Source organism: Helianthus annuus, chromosome 15 (assembly GCF_002127325.2).
Source record: "Helianthus annuus cultivar XRQ/B chromosome 15, HanXRQr2.0-SUNRISE, whole genome shotgun sequence".
Lineage (NCBI taxonomy): Eukaryota > Viridiplantae > Streptophyta > Magnoliopsida > Asterales > Asteraceae > Helianthus > Helianthus annuus.
Window position 1 is genome coordinate 69,506,078 of NC_035447.2, and position 19,611 is coordinate 69,525,688.

Genomic DNA, 19,611 nt, shown 5'->3' on the forward strand with positions numbered 1-19,611 from the left:
ACTTCTCATGTCTATAAATACCACCTATCACCCAAATATGTCTTCACATCTTTACCTCACCCCACTAGTTATTCCGATGGCAGATGGTGATAACGAATTACACATTCATTTTCATTTGCATATACATGAAGGGGAGCCAAACCCTGCAAATGTTGAACGACAAGCCACAACCGAACCGTAACACTGCTCATCCACAACCCAACGTTAACTCTGTTCAACCACAACCCAACCGTAACTTTCTTGCACCCCAAACCAACAGTAACCATATTGGTCGACAACCAAACCCTAACAGTGTGCTCCCCTCCACTGAACACCTGCATGCCCCTCCCAGACCTTCACCCCTCAACCAACATCCTCGCCCACCACCATATGTTGAACATCAAAGTCCTTGGATTGTGCAGAACCCTAACCCTGCATCGCCAAGGGTTATAGATCCATACCCGATATGTAGGTTTGGATGCATCTACCATAGCTTGTGCTACCACCAATACGACAGTGATCGTGACTCTAATGCGTTATCAGATGATGCCGTCGTTAGTGATGATCCATGGGAACAATATCACAACTTTGACAGCGACTCTGATACATCCTTTTGATTCCAGAGCATGACTTGAATGTGTTATCAGATGATGCCGTCGTTAGTGACTTAGGGGTTCCTGTATTGGTAGATGTATTGTGTGTTCGTGAATTCTCCTAAATTAAAATAAACCATGTAATGTTCTTTGATGTTTTTATGTTGTGTTTTGTGTTTGTGAATTTTCTTAAATTAATAGTCGTAAAAACTCATTTTTTTGGAACACATGTCTTAATTGTTAAATTACACCACCAATTGACAATTCAAACAGAAATACCAAACACAAAACATAGGAGGATACACCTAACAGTTAACATTAAAACCACAAAAAGATACTAACTTAACGTCGGCCACAGGTCTTCCTGTTGTGCCCGGTTTCTCCGCATCTGCTGCATCGACGTGCCTGGGGTTCATCGTGGTAGTTAACATCCATCTCGTTTTGAATTCTTCTTGAACGAACCCTGCCACGATGTGTTGTGATCCTCGAAGGGTCCCCTTGAATTGTCCAGTCCGCTTCTTCCCACTCATCTTTGTGTCCCAAGGTGTAAAAATGACCGCTATACTGTTCCTGATAGGTGGTGGTGTGGAATATGGAGTGGGTAACGTCATGTGGTTGCTCACCCCTCCAAGCGCAAACTGCGATAGCATGGGAACAAGGGAATCTAAGCATTTTCCATTTCCCGCATGAGCACCGGCTGCGTCCGTATTCAACGGTGTACTCGTTTCCACCGTCATCATTGGTTTCTTCCCTTGAAACCACCGCGTAACGACCTTCTCTGACATCGTAGACGGACACTTCATGTTGCATGGCTACGGAATGCAACTTGTTAAACCTGGACCAAATTCGAGGGGGTAGAGGGGTATTGCAGCTTTGGGCCATCTGCGCGTGGCGAGCATACTCTGATACGTCCTTGGTGAACGTATAATGAATTAAGGCTTTTACTGGCAGGAGTCTTGCTTCCCGTAAGACATTATTCATAGACTCAGATATGTTCGTCGTAAGGTTACCCCAACGACGGTTTCCGCGGTCATGAACAATAGTCCACTTGCTTTTGTCGATGTCGTTCAGGTAGTTCCAAGCACCCCGATTTAACATCTGCATTTCCCTCACAGCCCAAAGATACTTTCTTCGTTGACTTGTGCTCCCGATCATCCAACACAGCTTCCTAAGAGATTTGGTCTTGAACCTACCACTAAAATTGCTTCTGACATGCCGAAGACAATAACGGTGGTAGGCGTTTGGTTCCCTCCAATCCAGAAGGTTCTCCATCGCATTAATTATCCCGGCATGACGGTCTGATAGAACACAAATTCTACTGTTACAGTCTTTGGTGACGTATTCTCTCAAATTTTGGAAAAACCAACACCAACTATGAACCGTCTCTTCGTCAACTAGCGCGTACGCCACTGGCATTATGTAGTTGTTGGCGTTTTTGGTTACCGCAACCAACAACTTACCACGGTACCCTCCTTACAAGTGTGTGCCGTCCACAGAGATGACAGGCTGGCAAAGATGAAACGCGCGAATAGAAGGACCAAATGCCCAAAAAACATATTTGAATGTTGGATGTCCTGGAGCCGAGTGCGGGTGATGAAACCATGAAACCACCGTACCAGGGTTTCAAGACTGAAGCCGTAACACGTACTTTGGCAGCTCCTGAAAGTTGCTTTCCCAGGTTCCATATATCCTCTCAATTGCCTTTCTTCGTCCACGCCACGCCTTCGTATACGTAACATTGACAGACATCGCTTGCTTTATATGCGTCCTGATGTGTTTCACCTTCAACGCAATGTCTGTACGAATTTGTGGCAGGATGTGTGCAGCGATATCCTTAGATCTAAGGCACCTGTTGTTGTTGCGTACCACCGTGGAATAACAAGTGTGGGCAGGCGCCCAGTTGGTAATTTGCCAAAGGTGTTGGTGTTTCTGTTTTGATGCCGTTGCACGCCATTCACACAAAGGAGCATGAGGTAAAGGGTTTTTAAAATTTTTGTTTCTCGTGTAGCATTTAACTTTGTATAAAGTTGGTTTACTATCCATCACAAAAATTTCCCTTCCACGGCGAATGTTCCATTCTCGGATAGCAAGGTCCACCTCCTGTTTTGACTTGAAATACATGCCGAGACGTATATGTTTTACTTTTAGATTCCATACGTCCATTGGATTATCTTCATAATCCGGACACATGTAATCCCTAAGTTCCTCGTCCTCGTTTGGGTCGTCATGTGTCGCTGGAATGATAGGCCGCGGCTGAGCCAGGGTCAACTCAGTGTGTTGGTTGACTGCAGCCTCGTCGTCAGAAGTACCATCGTCGGATGGTGGTGCCTCTTCACTTTCAGATCTCTCTTCGGTGCTGCAACTTTCCGAATCATCAAAACCGTCATTATTGTTGTCACCCACCAGAAACTGGGAGGATGGACCTACTATGTTATCAACAGCAGGCATCAAGTGGTGTTCTTGAGTTGTTTGCCCGTATCCCTCGTCATCTTCATCAGAATCTTGGGTGTCAACAACATTACGTTGTATAATGTCATGCAGAAGGTTTGTGAAACTCATGTGTTGGACAGGATTGACTGCCTCCCACTGAACATAGATCTCGGCAATGAAGTTGGTTTCCGATACTTGGGCTAAATAGTTCATTGTTTCAATACCATCATCGTTGAAAATTTTTGTTGTCTGAGATATGCCCTGAAACGTGTACCCTAGTAACAATGAAAGGCACACCGATTCTTTCTGAAGTTGAACATGATTACAGATTGAATCCACCAATTCGTCATACGACGATTTATGTCGCATAAGGAAAGAGGTTGTTAGCATGGATTGGTCAAACTGAACAGCCCCGTTAACAAAGGAAAACACACCGCCCCAATATAGTCTTACGAGGTATGGCCGAAAAGAATCCATGAACTAACAAAGTGAAATGTTAAGATATGATAAGGATGAGTGGGTTGTGTAACCTGGATTTGGTTTGTTAGGAAATGTTAAGGATGAGTGGGCTGTGTAGTGGGTTGAGAACCTACTACAACTAGTATTTATAGTGTTGGAGTAACAAGATAGTTGGTGGAGCCCACCATCATCTTCTGGATGAATATACATATAATAATATTTTTTAAATATTCAAAAAAGTAAAAATGGTAGTTCTCTTAAAACAACTTTAAATACATTGAAATGGTTATTTGTTTCAACTAATCAGTTAGTCGGATTTTATTATTCGTTTGAAGTCTTGGTTCTAATTTTTTTTTCAACCATCATTGAAATTAGGGTTACAACAAGGCATGATACAAACCCAGATATAAAAAGGTTATTTATTTGGTAATTCAACAAGATTACAACATTATAATAAGATCTATCAAACTCGCAAATTACATAAATGTAGTACTATTTTAATTACATACAGGCAGAAATACAATGTTCATTTCGTAGTATTTTAACAAATCATTTCTAATTGCAAGACTGTTTGTCGGGGCAGAAGTACAATGTTCACTTCGTACTATTTTAACAAATCATTTCTAATTGCAAGACTGTTTGTCGGGCTTCCAATTAGAAGTAAAATACAGTGAATCCCGTCCCATTTCTTCTTATATCGAGCTTCCTGATGCAACTTTTTATGCGAAGGAAATGAGAGGTCGAAGGTTAAGGATGCTGGAGGATCTCCATGGGGCTGATTCCAACACCAAAACTGGCAGAATAATTTATGGGAGGAGGTGGTAGATGACATATACCTCAGCGTCTGCTAAATCTTTCATAAGACTCAATAGCAGACGTTGACGCAACCACACCAGCAAATTTCATTATCTTCGTACACCTTACGGGAGGAGATGGTAGATGAGAATAATCTTTCTCATCCACACAAGATCTTCCCACTTGATATACGAAAATTAAAACTGAGAAAAACATCATGACGAATGATCCAAGAGAATCATCATACATTGACAAAATTTTCCTATCGGCAGAAATATCAACCAACGAACATTTTTAATAAAGAACATGATACAGAGACACAATTTAAATTTCAACATTAAATTTTTTTAACAAAAACAGTATGTTGTTCACAACACACGAATTTGGTGTGCATCTCTTATGTGACACAGTTGGGTTATAAAACATATAAATTTCAAATTTCAGAACACATTTCAACATTGCAATATCATTCTGCAACTTTAATAACATTGTAACATGAAAAAGCGACCTTGGTTAACATTGTAGTATGATTCTGTGACCTTGATTAACTTTGTAATATGATTCTGCGACCTTGATTAACATTGTAAGTTGATACACCGACTTTATATAACATTGTAACATGAAAAAGCGACTTTGAATAAGGTTGGTACATGAAACAGCGACTTTGAATAAGATTGTGACATGAAAAAGCGACCTTGATTAACTTTGTAATATGATTCTGCGACCTTCACAAAGCTTGGTACTTCAAACAGCGACCTTCACAAGGTCGCTGTATCATTCTGCGATGTTCAACATTCTTTGCAGCTTTTTGCAGAAACTCTGATTTTGTGCAGAAAAGTTCATGAAGGTCGCTGTATGGTTTCACAACCTACCTAAATATGAAAAATTCAAACCCACCTAATAACACTCTTTTGTGGTTCAAACCACCTATTTATGCAAAAAATTCACCGTGGGGCGAGGGTTTGGGGCATGGGTTGACACGTGGATATGGGGCACTCAATACACAAACCCAAGTTTCATAGGGGTATGGTGGGCGTGGCTGGGCTGGCGTGGCCAAGCCACATCATTTTTTTTAAATTTAAAATGGCCCGCTATGCCCTAGCCAACAAGCCAATAAGAGTCGGCCACATAGGATCGCTAGCATGCCCCACGCCCGGCCTTAAACTCCCGCCCAAGGGGCCACGCCCAAACCCAAGCCCATCCGGGGTGGTCACTTGGGCGTTTCTCTCCAACCCACGCCCAAACCCCCGCCCCATACCCAATAGTCTTAGATGATGTGTTCTATGAGTTGGTAAATTGTTAATGATGGATATATGGTCTGTAATGAAATGTGCATCACAATGTAGAAAATTTTCACCTCCTTTGATGATTTAGGTAATCTACTATATGGGATGAGCCGATGAAGCTCTCTATAAGTTCATATTACTATACATGTCAAAACGGGTCGCGACCCTTACTGATGTAGCATTATTCCACCCAAAAGTCACCATGGCCTCATAGGTAAAGTTTATAGATCTATCACTAGAGGTGCACAAAAAAAAGGGCTGGGAACCAAACCCAGTTGTGAAGCCGGTTTGAACTCGAACCTAATCATAGGGTTGAAATCGGTTTTAACCCTATATTGTGTAACTGGTCAACCCAAATTCTTTGGGCATGAGAGAATGAACAAAACAACACTACATTTTGAGCTGAATACTATGTTTGTTTTGATATAGCGGTTTGCTTTAAAATAACGTTGCTTTAGTAACTGTAGTGGTGTTGTTTTCGCATCTAATATATTATGTGATATGTGAAAACATAAATGTCAGATGATAAACATCTGTTTATTAAAATCAGTTGTCTTTCTTATATGCAGTGCTATAATCTTTATCTTTGTTGGATGTTAGTAAAGAACAAATTATAAAGTTTGTTTATTATATAGGCATATACTTAATTGAAGGCTTAGATCCACCATCAAAAAAGCCTGGTAAAGGCGGCTTGGCGGAGTAGACCACGATTCGCAGAAGAAAGCCCTTTTGTCCACCTATAAGAAGCAGCCAAGGTGGGATAGCAGTGAAGAACTAGAATCGCAAAAACGTTCCTTTTGTTCAGACCATCCTTCAAAAAGCAACACATTTGCCTAGATAATCAGCCCGATGTATTAGCTTGGGGAAACTTGAAACTAAGTGTCAACTGTAACGACAACAAGGTGTATGCCTAGGCATACCTGATTTTGTTCACTACATATACAAAATGCAGCATGATAAATTAATGACAAGTCGCTATTAATGTATATACGAATCTAACGTGTAATGTCGCACAACGCGCGACAACGAATACCTCTAGTTGATTTTATAAAAACAAAGGAACATATAAAACTCTCCACCTTTCAAAAAGTTACATTTTAGGCTTATAGCTCTTTTATTATTAGTTCTAGTGCTCAACAAAATCAAAGTATCTCATCCTAAAGTGTTAAATACAGGTTTGATACTTGGGATACATCGGTTTAAACAATTAGACTCGTGTATAACACTTTCACTGGATCGCGTTTTCTGGCATTGCCAAGTTATACAACAACAACAACAACCATACCCAGTATAATCCCACCTACAGCGAAGCTATTGACAGGGTCTGGGGAGGGTAAGATGTAGGCAAGCCTTACCTCTATCCCAGGGATAGAGAGGCTGCTTCCAGTGAGACCCCCGGCTCTAAAAACCATAACCAAGATATAAGCTTCTAGGTAAATATATAAGCACACACTACTAAGAAAAGGGGGGAACCAAGACATAATCTTCTGGGACATCATATAAGCACACACTACTAAAAGAAGGGGGAATAAAAATAATCAAAATAAACACATAAATGAATAAGTACGTGTTAGTAAAACTACGACACCGGGACTAGGTGGGGCCTTATAAAAGCTATATCACACCTCATACAAAATGAAAAATTAAACTAATAAGACGAGAATGTAAAGCAAAAACTATGCCACACTCTTAAAAGTCCTTAACCTTAATCCTACGTCTCCACGAAGTTCTGTCCTCGACCATGTCCTCAGAGAGGTGCAAATCTAGCAAATCTTGCCTAATCCGCTCATCCCAAGTCATTTTCGGCCTGCCTCTACTCCTCCTTCCATCTACAGTAAGTGTTTCAACTATTCTACACGGGTCTGTCGTCTGCCTCCTTCTGACATGCCCAAACCATCTCAATCTCCCTTCCCTTATCTTGTCTGAAATACTAGCGACTCCTAGTCTTTCCCTACCTCTAGCTTTCGAGCATGCATTTTCTTGATGGCCCAACACCCTGTTCCGTATACCATAGAGGGTCTAATTGCAACCCTATAAAATTTCCCTTTTAATTTATCAGGGAACCTCTTGTCGCACAATACCCCTGTGACTACTCTCCACCTACACCATCCAACCTGGATACGGTGAGCTACGTCGCTATCTAACTCTCCATTACTCTGGACAAACGATCCAAGATACTTGAACTTAGTTGCTTGAGGAACCACCTGGCCCTCAATGGTAATCTGAGTGTCGTGTTCATCGCCTGCTCCGCTAAAATCACAGTAAAGGTACTCAGTCTTTGAGCGACTTATCCTCAAACCTTTGCATTCTAAGGCTATACGCCATTCTTCCAACCTCGCTTTCAAGCTTTGTTTACTTTCTTCTATCAGCACAATATCGTCTGCAAAAAGCAAGCACCACGGAACGGACTCCTGAATCGACTTTGACAACTCATCTAAGACAATCACGAATAGAAAAGGGCTCAACGCTGACCCTTGGTGGAGTCCTACTTCCACAGAAAAGAAATTTGTATCCCCTACCGGTGCACGAACACTAGTTGTGGTCTTAACATACATATCCTTAATTAAGTCTACATACTTACCAGGTACCCCTCTCTCCTCTAAGCTTTCCCATATCAATCTACGTGGCACACTGTCATACGCCTTTTCCAAATCAATGAACACCATATGTAGATCTCGATTTTTCTCTCTATATTTTTCCATCAATCTCCTTAGAATGTGTATTGCCTCTGTAGTTGACCGCCCTGGCATGAAACCAAATTGGTTTACCGTAACCTGGGTTTCTCTTCTAAGTCTAGTCTCAATCACCCTCTCCCATAATTTCATAGTGTAGCTTAACAACTTAATCCCTCTATAACTACCACAACATTGGGCGTCTCCTTTGTTCTTATATAAAGGCACTACAATACTACTCCTCCACTGGTCTGACATTCTTCCAGATTTGAAAATGAGACATTGCCAAGTTATACCTGTTCTGCAAAAAAAAAAAAAAAAAAAAAAAGAAATTAAAAATATAAATTTTCTTCAAAAAAAAAAATAATAGATTTATGAAGAAAACACACAAACTAAAAGAGCATTAAATTATAGGCACGTCAGATGGCATGGGTAACAGATCAAACGGGTCAGCATTTTGGTGCCGCTGAGATTGGGTTGAACCGAATTACCTACCATCTAAATTTCTCTACTGTTTTTATAGAAAACAAGTGAACTAAACGAGATTGCAAAAACTATATTAATATTACAAAATATATCTCTATTTTTTTTTCTTAAAGCGGTTTAGAAAATTGTACACCATAAAAATACACTTTCGATGACTTCTGACGTGTTTCTTTTTAGCTAGATCTAACAGAACTTATTACTTATTCACAAGTAAACAAGTCGAATATCTCCAGCTTTAACCATATGTGAAAAATACACAAAACCAGATCTACATCTTAGCTGCATCGGACGAAGACGTCTACAGAAAAATGCTTGACGACTATTTGCTATTATTTTGCTTGAATAAAAACAAAAATCTTATTTTCAGAATTTGTATGCACAGTAGAAATACCATTAAAAATAAGTTAGTAGGCAGAAAACTGAAAAGAAATACCTTGAACTCCAGCACAATTAACAATGGACAATTCACATGAGACAGAATAAAACGAGTAACTGCATGAATTTAATGAAGAAACACTATTCAAAGGTAAGGTTTAGCATATCAAAATGTTCAAATAAAAAGTTGCATATACTTCATAACCATAGACTAGCCGATCTTTGGAATCAACGATCGGACCAAAACCAAGTACCATGTTATCTAATGAAACATAAAGCTAACAAAAGTATTATAATTGCTAGTTGAAGTTAATCAGTTTAACGGGATCTGCAATATAATAGACTCGGAGTCAAAGAGGGAGAGGTGCTGCCAGTTGAGAGCAATCAAGATTATGAAAACGGCGACAAGCCTGCTTTTTAGTCCATAAACACTAGATTTGAGTGTTAGATTTGAACAATCTAATATATGGTACAGAACCTCAACTTTTCTTTTGCTATGGTGGGATGGTTTGATATATTAACTTCAATTCAAAAAAATAAACTTGCATAAGGATCAAAATACAAGCTGCCTATTATTTGGTACAAACAGAGAGAAAAATATGTGATCTCTATGAACTCATAAGTCGTAAATAATATAGATGGCTTAGTAATAAATATAACTATATATGGGATTTAAATAGATAAGTGTTACAACTAATGACTATGTGGGTCAGATCATAAAGCTTAGCATAGCAGTTTTTCAGGAAACAAAATCAAATGCATCATATAACAATTAACAGCAGGAAATTGTAGAGATGAAAAAGGAAAAAGGGAAGGCTGCTTACAAACAACATACATTAGTTTACAAGGTCATGCGAGTGACTTCTGCAGTTAGCTTACTTGAACACCTCAATACCAATAGAAGTAACAAGAAAGAGAAAGTTAAACAAATTCAAAAGGCACTAAAGAAAGTTGGTTTACAAGAAGCACTATGATATACTTAGTTCCAAAAGGGGTAAAACTTGAATTCGACACTAATGGAATAAACATTAAATCCAAGATAATCGACTAGCTTTAGGGGTTGTTTGGCAACCTCTACGCCAGTAAGAGTGCTGAGCCAGTAAGAGGTTTGACTAGGTAAGAGACTCTGAGCCAGTAAGTGCTGACCCAGTAAGAGTAGGATGATATGGTCATAATTGTCGATAGCGAATAGCGATAAATAGCGACAAGGCATGGCTAGGCTACGTAGCGAATAGCGACGGCTATTTTATAAATAGCGATTTGATAGGTAACAGAATTTAATGAAGATGATGAAGGTAAATCTGTAATTATATTTGATAAAACTGAAGAAGATAATACAAATACTAGCCACCGAAGTGGTCCAGGGCTATGCCCTTCTCATGCTAACGCAAGAGCCTAACAACTTCCTAAAATATCTCCCCCTTACTAAAATGACTAATGCCTTATTTATAGAAGTATTAGTTACACTAACCCCCCTTACACTATTACAATATACTAATACTAATACGTATGCAATATCTATCACGATTACACTAGAAAAAAGAATTTTGAAAATTTTTATATGTATATTACATCAAAATACCCTTGTATATACGCTATATTACATGTATATTTAACAAAAACCTATAAATCTAGCTATTTTATAGCTATAACCCTTTATAACATTAAAAAAATTAGAAAAATTAAAAAAAATAATAACTGTCACTAAATTCGATAGTCGTCGCTATGAACCAAATAGCGACAGTAAGTCGCATCGCTATAAATCGCGCTATAGCGACCGCTATGGTCGCAATTAACAACTATGGATATGGTGGTGGAGGAAGTGGTGGTGGGTCGAGGAGGTGGTGCGTGATTGCGTGAGTGGTCGGGTGAGGGTTATTAACACAGGTGAAGGGAGAAAGGGTAAAATTTTCATTTAGCATCATTTGAAACTTAATGGGTAAGAGGTTTGCTGTCTGATTGAGAGGTAGCCTTCTCGAAGCGCACTTAATGGAATCACTAAAAGGCTGCCAAACAGCCCCTTACAAATCAAAACAAATAAGAACTATTTATATCGACTTCTTATCTAGTTGGCATGTGTTGCTAATCAGTTTAACCCGCTACACGCGATATCTGAAATGAAAGTTGAATGTTTGACTTCAAAGAGTACACTCTGGTTTTATTTTCCTTTTTGAGCGTATGGTATCTAGGATAAATAGAACATTGACATCCTACAACAAAACGATTAAACTGGCGTCAACGGATATGTACATGAAAAGATAAGATGTAGATTCTCTACCAGGTAAATCCGAGTATCCGAGGGCCCTGGACGCATAGAAAAAAGAAATTTGTTGTTTTAAACTTTTAGTTTTTGCATTTCTTTCTACTTTCCTGGGTTTATTGCTAATATTTGTTAGCTCTTTTAGCAAGTTTTATAAAATATAAAAAATGTATCACACTATCTTTTCAACCAAACTTAGTTGGATCAAGTACTATGATATACTCACTTAATTTACAAAACGGGTACCGCTTGAGATTGACGCCAATGTCATAAAACTCAAATCTACGTTAATTGACCAGAATTACAAATCAAAACAATAAAGATCTATTTATTTTGACTCCTTATCTAGTTGGAATGTGTTGCTAATCAGTTTAACGGGATCTGCAATATATCTGAAGTGAAAGTTGAATGTTTGACTTCAAAGGTCAAAGACTCACTGTTTTTTTTTCCTTTTTAAACGTATGGTATCTAAGATTAATAGTAGCACATCTAAGGCTGGACGTTGTGTATTCGCGCCCCCAGCCACATCGACGTTTAACGGATTTGCACACCGCCTCGAGGGCGTTAAAGATGGCTCGCTAACTCTTAAGCCATTAACGGGCGCCAGCCATTGGAATAGGCGGGGGCCACTCAAACACATTTATATTTGTTTCCTTTTTTCTTTTATTTAAATACTAGTTAAACCACAACGTGATAGCTAAATGATGGGTTAGTTAAAGCCACGTTGCCTACGTGGCAATGACGTGGCGCTTTAAAGACCCCTTCCATGTTAAACCACAACGCCCAGCCTAACAAGAGAGTCAAATTGTTCCTCTTTTTGGAAGTATCATAAATCAAATAAACAAATAAGGCTATAAGAAAAAAGTTGAAAATACCTATAACTACTGAGCAAACATACCTTTGTCATGATTAATGTGTACTGCGAATCCGGTAATAATGTATAAATACCTTTCTACCAATGTCAACATACTGTCATGCAAAGAATCCACATCGTTCCCCAAGTTATGGATCAATGGCATCCTACAACAAAAAGGTTAAACTGGCATCAACGGAACGGATAATGCGTATGGTAAGATACAGATTTCCTACCAAGTAAATTAAATTTTCTACCACCCGTCACAAGAGATAACTCATTAAAAGTGCATTGCCAAATAAGTGACTCAAGCACATATTATGATAGTTACCATTTGGCAACGGCCAATACACGTGACATTACCGTTTAGCCCATCTAATTCAAGCAACAAAAAGGCCACCTATCAAAAGAAAGTGGTTGCTAATAGTAACAATCTTTATTACTCAAGGGGCCATGGCCCACTACGAAGCCCAATTTACTAACACTAGTTACTAAAAGGGGTCATGGCCCATTACTAAAGCCTGCTTTTTAGCATGGGCCGAGGCTATTCACAAGTATAACACAATCTAGAGTTTGCAACTTGTCCCTTTAATCCTTTATAGGCATGTGTGGCGTATTTGGATGGCATAACCATTCAACAAATATCTCATAAACATATATAAGCAAAATCCAAATGAAGCAAACAAAGAAACATTTTTTGCCATTAATTTAAGAAATCATGACGATCGTGTACATCCTTTGTAAGATTTGAATGTTGAATAAGTTGTGGTTGTTACATCCTCATGGAAGTTAGATGAAAGAATCAATGCAAAGCACTATATAGGCACCCTTGGCATCCTAGAATGACCTTCAAATACATAGAACCTCACTATTAAACATGAAACAACTAAGCATGGTGTGCATGGATGTGGTCACAAGTAGGTTGTCTAGGAAAGATATGTTTCCAACCAATAGAGTTGTACATTACGAATTGCCACCTATGTCATGGGGATATGTTTCCAACCGATGCAAGACAGAGTGCAAGATGCCTCATATCACACACATTGGAAACGTGTGTGGTTGATATATGTTCTAGATATTTTTTGAATGGCTAACCGATGTTTTTAGGACCGGACCTGACGTCGAACCGGTCCACTGGTTGGGCCAGTCGTACCGGATGTAAGAACCAGGTGATGTCGTAAAGTTGGAAATTTTTAAGAAAAAAAACGGTTCAACCCCTAAAAAATCCGGTTCAACCGGCCGGTTCGACCCAAAAGCGGTCCGATATGGTGAACCGGACCGGTCAGACCTCCGGTTCCCGGTCCGACAGGCCAGTTCGGTGCGGTTTTCAAAACATTGTGGCTAACACACACCTCTAATCCTACTCCTAAATCCACACATTTATCAACCATGGGACATGAACACTCAACCACATGGAGAGGGATACCCACACACTTTGATATCGCTAGGCCACATGCCTTTTGGTTCTAGAAAATGTATAAAAAACACAAATAGGGATAAGATTTATATTATCTTGAAAAAGATTTCACACATTACAAAGGAGGCCTTTTATGGGAGGTTCAATTAACCAAAACATTTGATCTTTCTTATGTAAAGAAAAATAACTAAAACATTAAGGCTAGTCTTATGTAACAGATATAACTAAAAAATTAAATTTGGTCTCGAGTGGTGAGAAATAGCAGACACGTTAAATCCGCTCTTAAGCAGGGAAAATAGCTTGAAACGTTAAATATTGTAACGGAGATAACCAAAAACGTTATATTAGGTCTTAAGTAATAGAAAAAATAACCACAAAACGCCCCAAGAAGGTGGATGAGTGGTGACACGCCTAGAGATAAAGACCATCCAAGTATTGTAAAATCGCTAGGCGCTAGTCAGCCGGTGGGGTGCCGACTAGTGATTAATCGAGATTAACAAAGATTAATCAGATTGGGATTTTATATGTATTTTTTTTAAGTAGACATGTTTTAACACCTTATTCGACCCATATTTTGAAGTAGATAGGATTAACTGCCGGAATTGCTAGACGGCCACTGATTTTTCGCCGATTAGGACCGGATTTGACCATTGATGACCGCCTAGCAATTAATTGGATGATTAGATGAAAATTACTCGGTGAACCTTCGACTGGCAATTAATCGACGACTAATCGGAGGCTAGGCACGATTTTTGCAAACACCCTCCAAAGAAGGTGTCTCATGTTCGTGTCCCACCAACTTCAACCTCCCTAAGCCGCCAACGGCCACACAGCCCTATCCTTGGATAGTTTAGACGGGATTTCTCTCGTTGTTCCAATAAAATTGAAAGCATCAATTACAAGGGGTAATCAATGGTTGTTGAGAGTTACGGCCATTTGAAGTTGAACGTTTCCACACACGTCTCCCACATTAGTTCCAAGGAAAAGTTGGCTTGTTTAACTTATCGGTCCCTCATGGATGTGGGAGACATGTGTGGAAACGTGTAAATTAAACAAGCCAACTTTTACTTGAACTGGATGTGAATCGCTTCTTGTATATTTTCTCTTCTTGGTGATTATTATACTTTATATGTAATGAAGTCTTTCGTTGTTTGAATCTTAGAATTACAAGGCTTGCTCATCGAACCAGCGTGTAAGGCCATCGGGACAACCACTGGACCTTAACCATATGTAAACACCTAATAGAAAGGTTGCACCCTTCCATCTTTTTGCAAAACGCATGGGAAGGTTGCTTACATAACAAAACCAATATCCTAGGTGCATCATTCCATCTATAGAAACTAAAGCACCACTTCGTCTCGTCAATTGATAAAGGTGAACTAAAAGTAACCATCAAACTAGTCAATTTTCGATAGAAAAGTCCCCTTCGGTGGCAGTAAGGAGGCGGGAATATGTAGTGGAGGTCTTAGGAACGAACTTGAGCGCCTCCCACGATACGTGATTGAACTCCTCCATATTGGTCGTGGGACCGGTTGGTGGGGGTGTCTAATGGTGGCACACACCACCTTTTTGATAAAATATTGTTGCTTTTGTGAATAGCCAAATTAACTCGATCCTCGGTTGGTGTCATGCTAGCATCATGCACCGTAACTACCATGAGCGTTCACCTTTATAAGATTGACTTGTTAAGTTTAATTGAACTTAAATCATTCGTTCTTAACATACCCAACAAAATTGAACAAGTCTTTCTTCTTAAGGAGGTATTTTGAGCGATGTCAATCATGATCTATATGGAAACTTGATTTACAAAATCTCATTTCACCGAATATGATTGATTGGCATTGACTACCCATCAAACACCATAACTTCAACCACTTTCTATACAAATCTTCCATAGAGATGGTGACATACGTAGAGAAACTACTTTATGCCGTTAACATATAATTGATCACAAGTTTTGACTTGGATCTCATTCTTCATGTGGATGAAATCCATTCACAAAAGGACATTAAGGGGGAAAGTCGCTAAATTAAAGTCCACATCTTTAAAATGAAGCTACCTATATCATGAACAAGTTCATAGAGAACTCAATACCCCTAAACCATGGCTATCTAACTTCAAGAGTACTTTGAAGTCGTCCTAGAGATCGAGACTAGAACCTAATAGAACAGAACATTCACTCAAGAGTTTTACTAACAAAACTTATGTGTCTAAAGGGTCAAACAGATGACAAATTATTTTTAAGAGTTAAAAACAAAGAGAAGTATTACTTTCAAGAACTTCAAAACAAAGAAAGGTACTATATAAAAAAAACTTCTGATAATAATTTAAACTACCAGGCCTGCTTGTGGCTTTATTCATGATCCTTGTAGCGCTATCTTATGCTGGATTTCTACCATTAGCTCTGCCTCTTTGACCTCGAGATCTATTGCCCTGTAACAAAAGTAAGGTTTTAGTTAAGACTTATACTTAAAATTCTACAATTCTGACTCACATATTTATATATGAGTTGATTGGGGTTGTGTTTTATCTCAAACGGGTCAAATAAAAACACAACTAAAGACAAACATGTCAAACGGGTAAAAACTCACTCAAAAGTCTATTTAAAAAAAATAATAGTAACCTCCCGGATCATTTTATTCGAAGATTTAGATTCTTATTGTAATAATATAGCTTTTGTACCCAGAATAGATGCTTTAACTATATATTAAAATTTTAATAATGGATTGAAAAGGTTATGCGGGTCAACACAGTTTCGACTCACAAAAAATGACCCTTTCAACTTGTTACCCAAATTGAACATCTTGCTACCCATACAAGTTAGCATCATACCCTGCGGCGCGACTGATGAGAACCCCGAGCAGTGTTGTGCCTGGAGAAATTATTATGTTAAGTTCGGACTTGTGGAAAATAAATAAATAAATAAATAAATAAAAGGTAATAGTATATAATTAGATATTTGAAGACATCACCTTGAGGGTTCTTGAACCAACCCTTGTTGAGAACCATGTTGTTCACCATTCCATGTAGGACCCACTATGGGCTGGCTTGAGATGTCATAAATTTGAATATGATTCACTGATGCTTGCCCCAAACCATAGGCATGGGCTTGGGCTCGGGATTGGATTTGGACTTGCACATGGGATTGGGCATGGGCCTGGGCATGGATTTGGGCCTGGGCTTGGGCATGGGCATGGATTTGGGCCTGGGCTTGGGCATGGATTTGGGCCTGGGCTTGGGCATGGGCCTGGGCATGGAGTTGGGCCTGGGCCTGGGCATGGGCATGGAATTGGGCCTGGGCTTGGGCGTGTTCATGGAGGCGGGCCCGAACCTGGTCAATTGACGGACCACGGGACCGATCTTCAGCAAGGGCCTGAGAGTGAGCATGAATCAGAGCCCGAGCCAGGCCCCGATCTGCACCCTGCATAAGATATAAAATATACATTAATCCACAGCCACAAGGACACAACGATAAACTTCAAGTTCTGATTGATGATCACCTGATCAGAGGATTCTGCCCTAATCCCAGCATAAGAGTCATCAAGAGCGTCCCAAAATTGAGACCAAAATTGTCCTAAAAAGCTATCGGGTATATTAACTGCTGGAAAATAACAGCAACACTCAAATCACTTGTCAATCTTTGATAAGTTAGATGAAAAAATTATCCAGAAATAATTAAATAGCAACAAACAAACAAACGTATCCGATAAAATCCCACTCATAGCAAGCGCTTAGCAGGGTCCGGGGAGGGTGCAAACCTTTCCTCTATCCCGGGAGATAGACAGGCTGCACCGGTTGAGAACCCGACATAAATAAATTAACAATACAATAATATAAGTATGGGTAGGTATCCTGAGAGAAGCACTTGCTAATTAAGAAACTTGAGAAGCATTCTAGACCACATATTTTCTCTAAGCCAAAATTTTTTTATTTTTCTTTTACTTTTAATCGCACGTTTTTAACGATTTTTTTTTTCCAAATATATACATATATGTATATTATCAATTCTTAAACTATACATATGTGTATAGTATGAAACATATATGTACGATACTTAATTTTCAACTTTAAACACGTATTTTACACATATGTACACTAGAAAAAAACATTTTTAGAACCATAATCTTCCTTTATATACATATATGTACAATCATTTATAGATGTACAATACTTATGTTTCAATTTTAAACACGTGTATGCATATATGTATAGTTAAAGATTAGCAATATACACATTTGTGTTATCAACTATACATATATGTATATATAAAAAAAACTGACAGAAAAAGCTCCGATTTTTTTCGAAAAGAATTGCATTTTTTTGCTTAGAGATTTCTCAAGTTTCTCAATTAAGCTAGTGCTTCTCAGACGATCCTAACCCTATATATAACTGTGTTTAACCCACCGGCCCGAGTTAGGTTTGTTTCTAGTTTGTTTTCTGTATATTAAGGTTCCAGCAATTGTAACTACAATTCAGTTAAAATGTAGTCCATTTTACAGTTACCATCACTAACATTTTCTTCAAAGTAACAATCATGCTTGTTAAAAACCCTAAGTTCAAAGGAGAATGTGACATTTAAAATTTACAGTCAGATTATTACTTTCACCTTCAAAACTTGAGAGAATCCATTAACAAATGGCACCAAATAAATTTACCTTATAAACATGATAAATATTGGCCCAAATTATTAAAAGAAAAAAGAAGTTTTAGTTTTCGAATTTGAAGTAAATCCAACTGATCACATGTCAAATAATGTTGGGAACCAAGATAGTTGAAATAGAACGGAAATGACGATCGCAAAGGGAAACGGCGACGTACCGGCGGCAGCGTTGTTGTTTCCAGCCTCTCTAGCAAAGGCTTCGGCGGTTTGAAAGAGGCCCAATTTAAGCATATGGTCAAACATGTAACAATGCAGCCTGAATAATCAAATTAAAAATAGAGTTAAATCTCATTTTAGTGTATGTGGTTTGTGCTATTTTGTCAGTTTAGTCTAAAGGTTTTATTTTTCGTCAGTGGGTACAAAATTGTTTCACCGTTATCATTTTAGTCCACTTAATTAACTTCATTCATTATTTCTGTTAACGAGAACGGCAATTCGATCATTTTATATGTAAATGTGTTAGCTAGAATGCCAATTCAGCCATATAAAATGACCGAATTGTCTTCTTGTTAACAAAAATAATAGATAAAACTAACCCAACAGACTAAACTTGTAAAATGACCCAAAACAGAGACTAAAACGGCAATTAACTCTTAAACATATAGTATTTTTAGAAGCCAATTTTCTTGGCTTTAAGTTAATCCCGCTTGTTTAAAACATTCATAATTTTTACTAACAACATCATCACCATCACATCACGCATTATATAATTTATATTATACATGTTCTTTTTTGTATTTTTTATAAATTAATATACTTTCATTTTTCTACTATATAACAAATTTATAAACAATTACATGTAAGATATAGATGTATAACCTAGTAATTATGATAAATTTTTTATGTTATATTAAAACGCTAAATAACAAGTATCTATACTATATAATAAAAGAAATCACTTTAACGACACATGTCACTCGTTGGAACCATCTATTTTTTAGCCTATTAAAATTAAATAATTATTTAAAATTAAATAATTATTTATGAGATATACGTAGAGATATAGTATAGATTAAAAACTTATTTAAAAAATATACTATTAATAGTAAATTATTATTTTTATAATATATTTCCTTAGATATAGGAATAGGTTACATTATAGTTTTATTATAGAGTTAATTGTCCGGGTGGTCCCTGTGGTTTCATGTTTTTTCACGTTTAGTCCCCACCTTTTGGAAATAGCAGGTATGCTCCCTATGGTTTGTCATTTTGTTACTCGGATAGTCCCCTGACATTTACTCCGGGGACTATCCGAGTAACAAAATGACAAACCATAGGGAGCATACCTGTTATTTCCAAACTAACTCACATCTACTCAGGGGACTATCCGGGTAACAAAATAACAA

At 38.2% G+C, this 19,611-nt stretch overlaps 2 protein-coding genes across 3 annotated transcripts; both read right to left on the minus strand.

The window, feature by feature from the left end:
- Positions 1–914: 914 nt before the first annotated feature.
- On the minus strand, positions 915–1,988 carry LOC110866565. The gene has a single exon (XM_022115708.1). It carries the CDS (start codon positions 1,986–1,988, stop codon positions 915–917), a length of 1,074 nt encoding a protein of 357 aa, XP_021971400.1.
- A 5,077-nt stretch (positions 1,989–7,065) lies between these two features.
- LOC110866246 (mediator of RNA polymerase II transcription subunit 15) lies at positions 7,066–18,515 on the minus strand. 2 transcript variants are annotated; one of them, XM_035983887.1, is made up of 7 exons: positions 18,424–18,515; positions 17,106–17,203; positions 16,578–17,026; positions 16,438–16,477; positions 15,942–16,038; positions 9,134–12,355; positions 7,066–8,515 (listed from the first exon to the last, which is right to left on the minus strand). In XM_035983887.1, exon 7 carries the CDS (start codon positions 8,470–8,472, stop codon positions 7,483–7,485), a length of 990 nt encoding a protein of 329 aa, XP_035839780.1. In that variant the 5' UTR covers positions 8,473–8,515; positions 9,134–12,355; positions 15,942–16,038; positions 16,438–16,477; positions 16,578–17,026; positions 17,106–17,203; positions 18,424–18,515; the 3' UTR covers positions 7,066–7,482. The 2 variants fall into 2 exon arrangements, with proteins under 2 accessions (XP_035839780.1, XP_021971187.1); XM_022115495.2 differs by lacking the exon at positions 7,066–8,515 and having other exon boundaries at positions 8,607–12,355.
- Between the last annotated feature and the right edge of the window lie 1,096 nt (positions 18,516–19,611).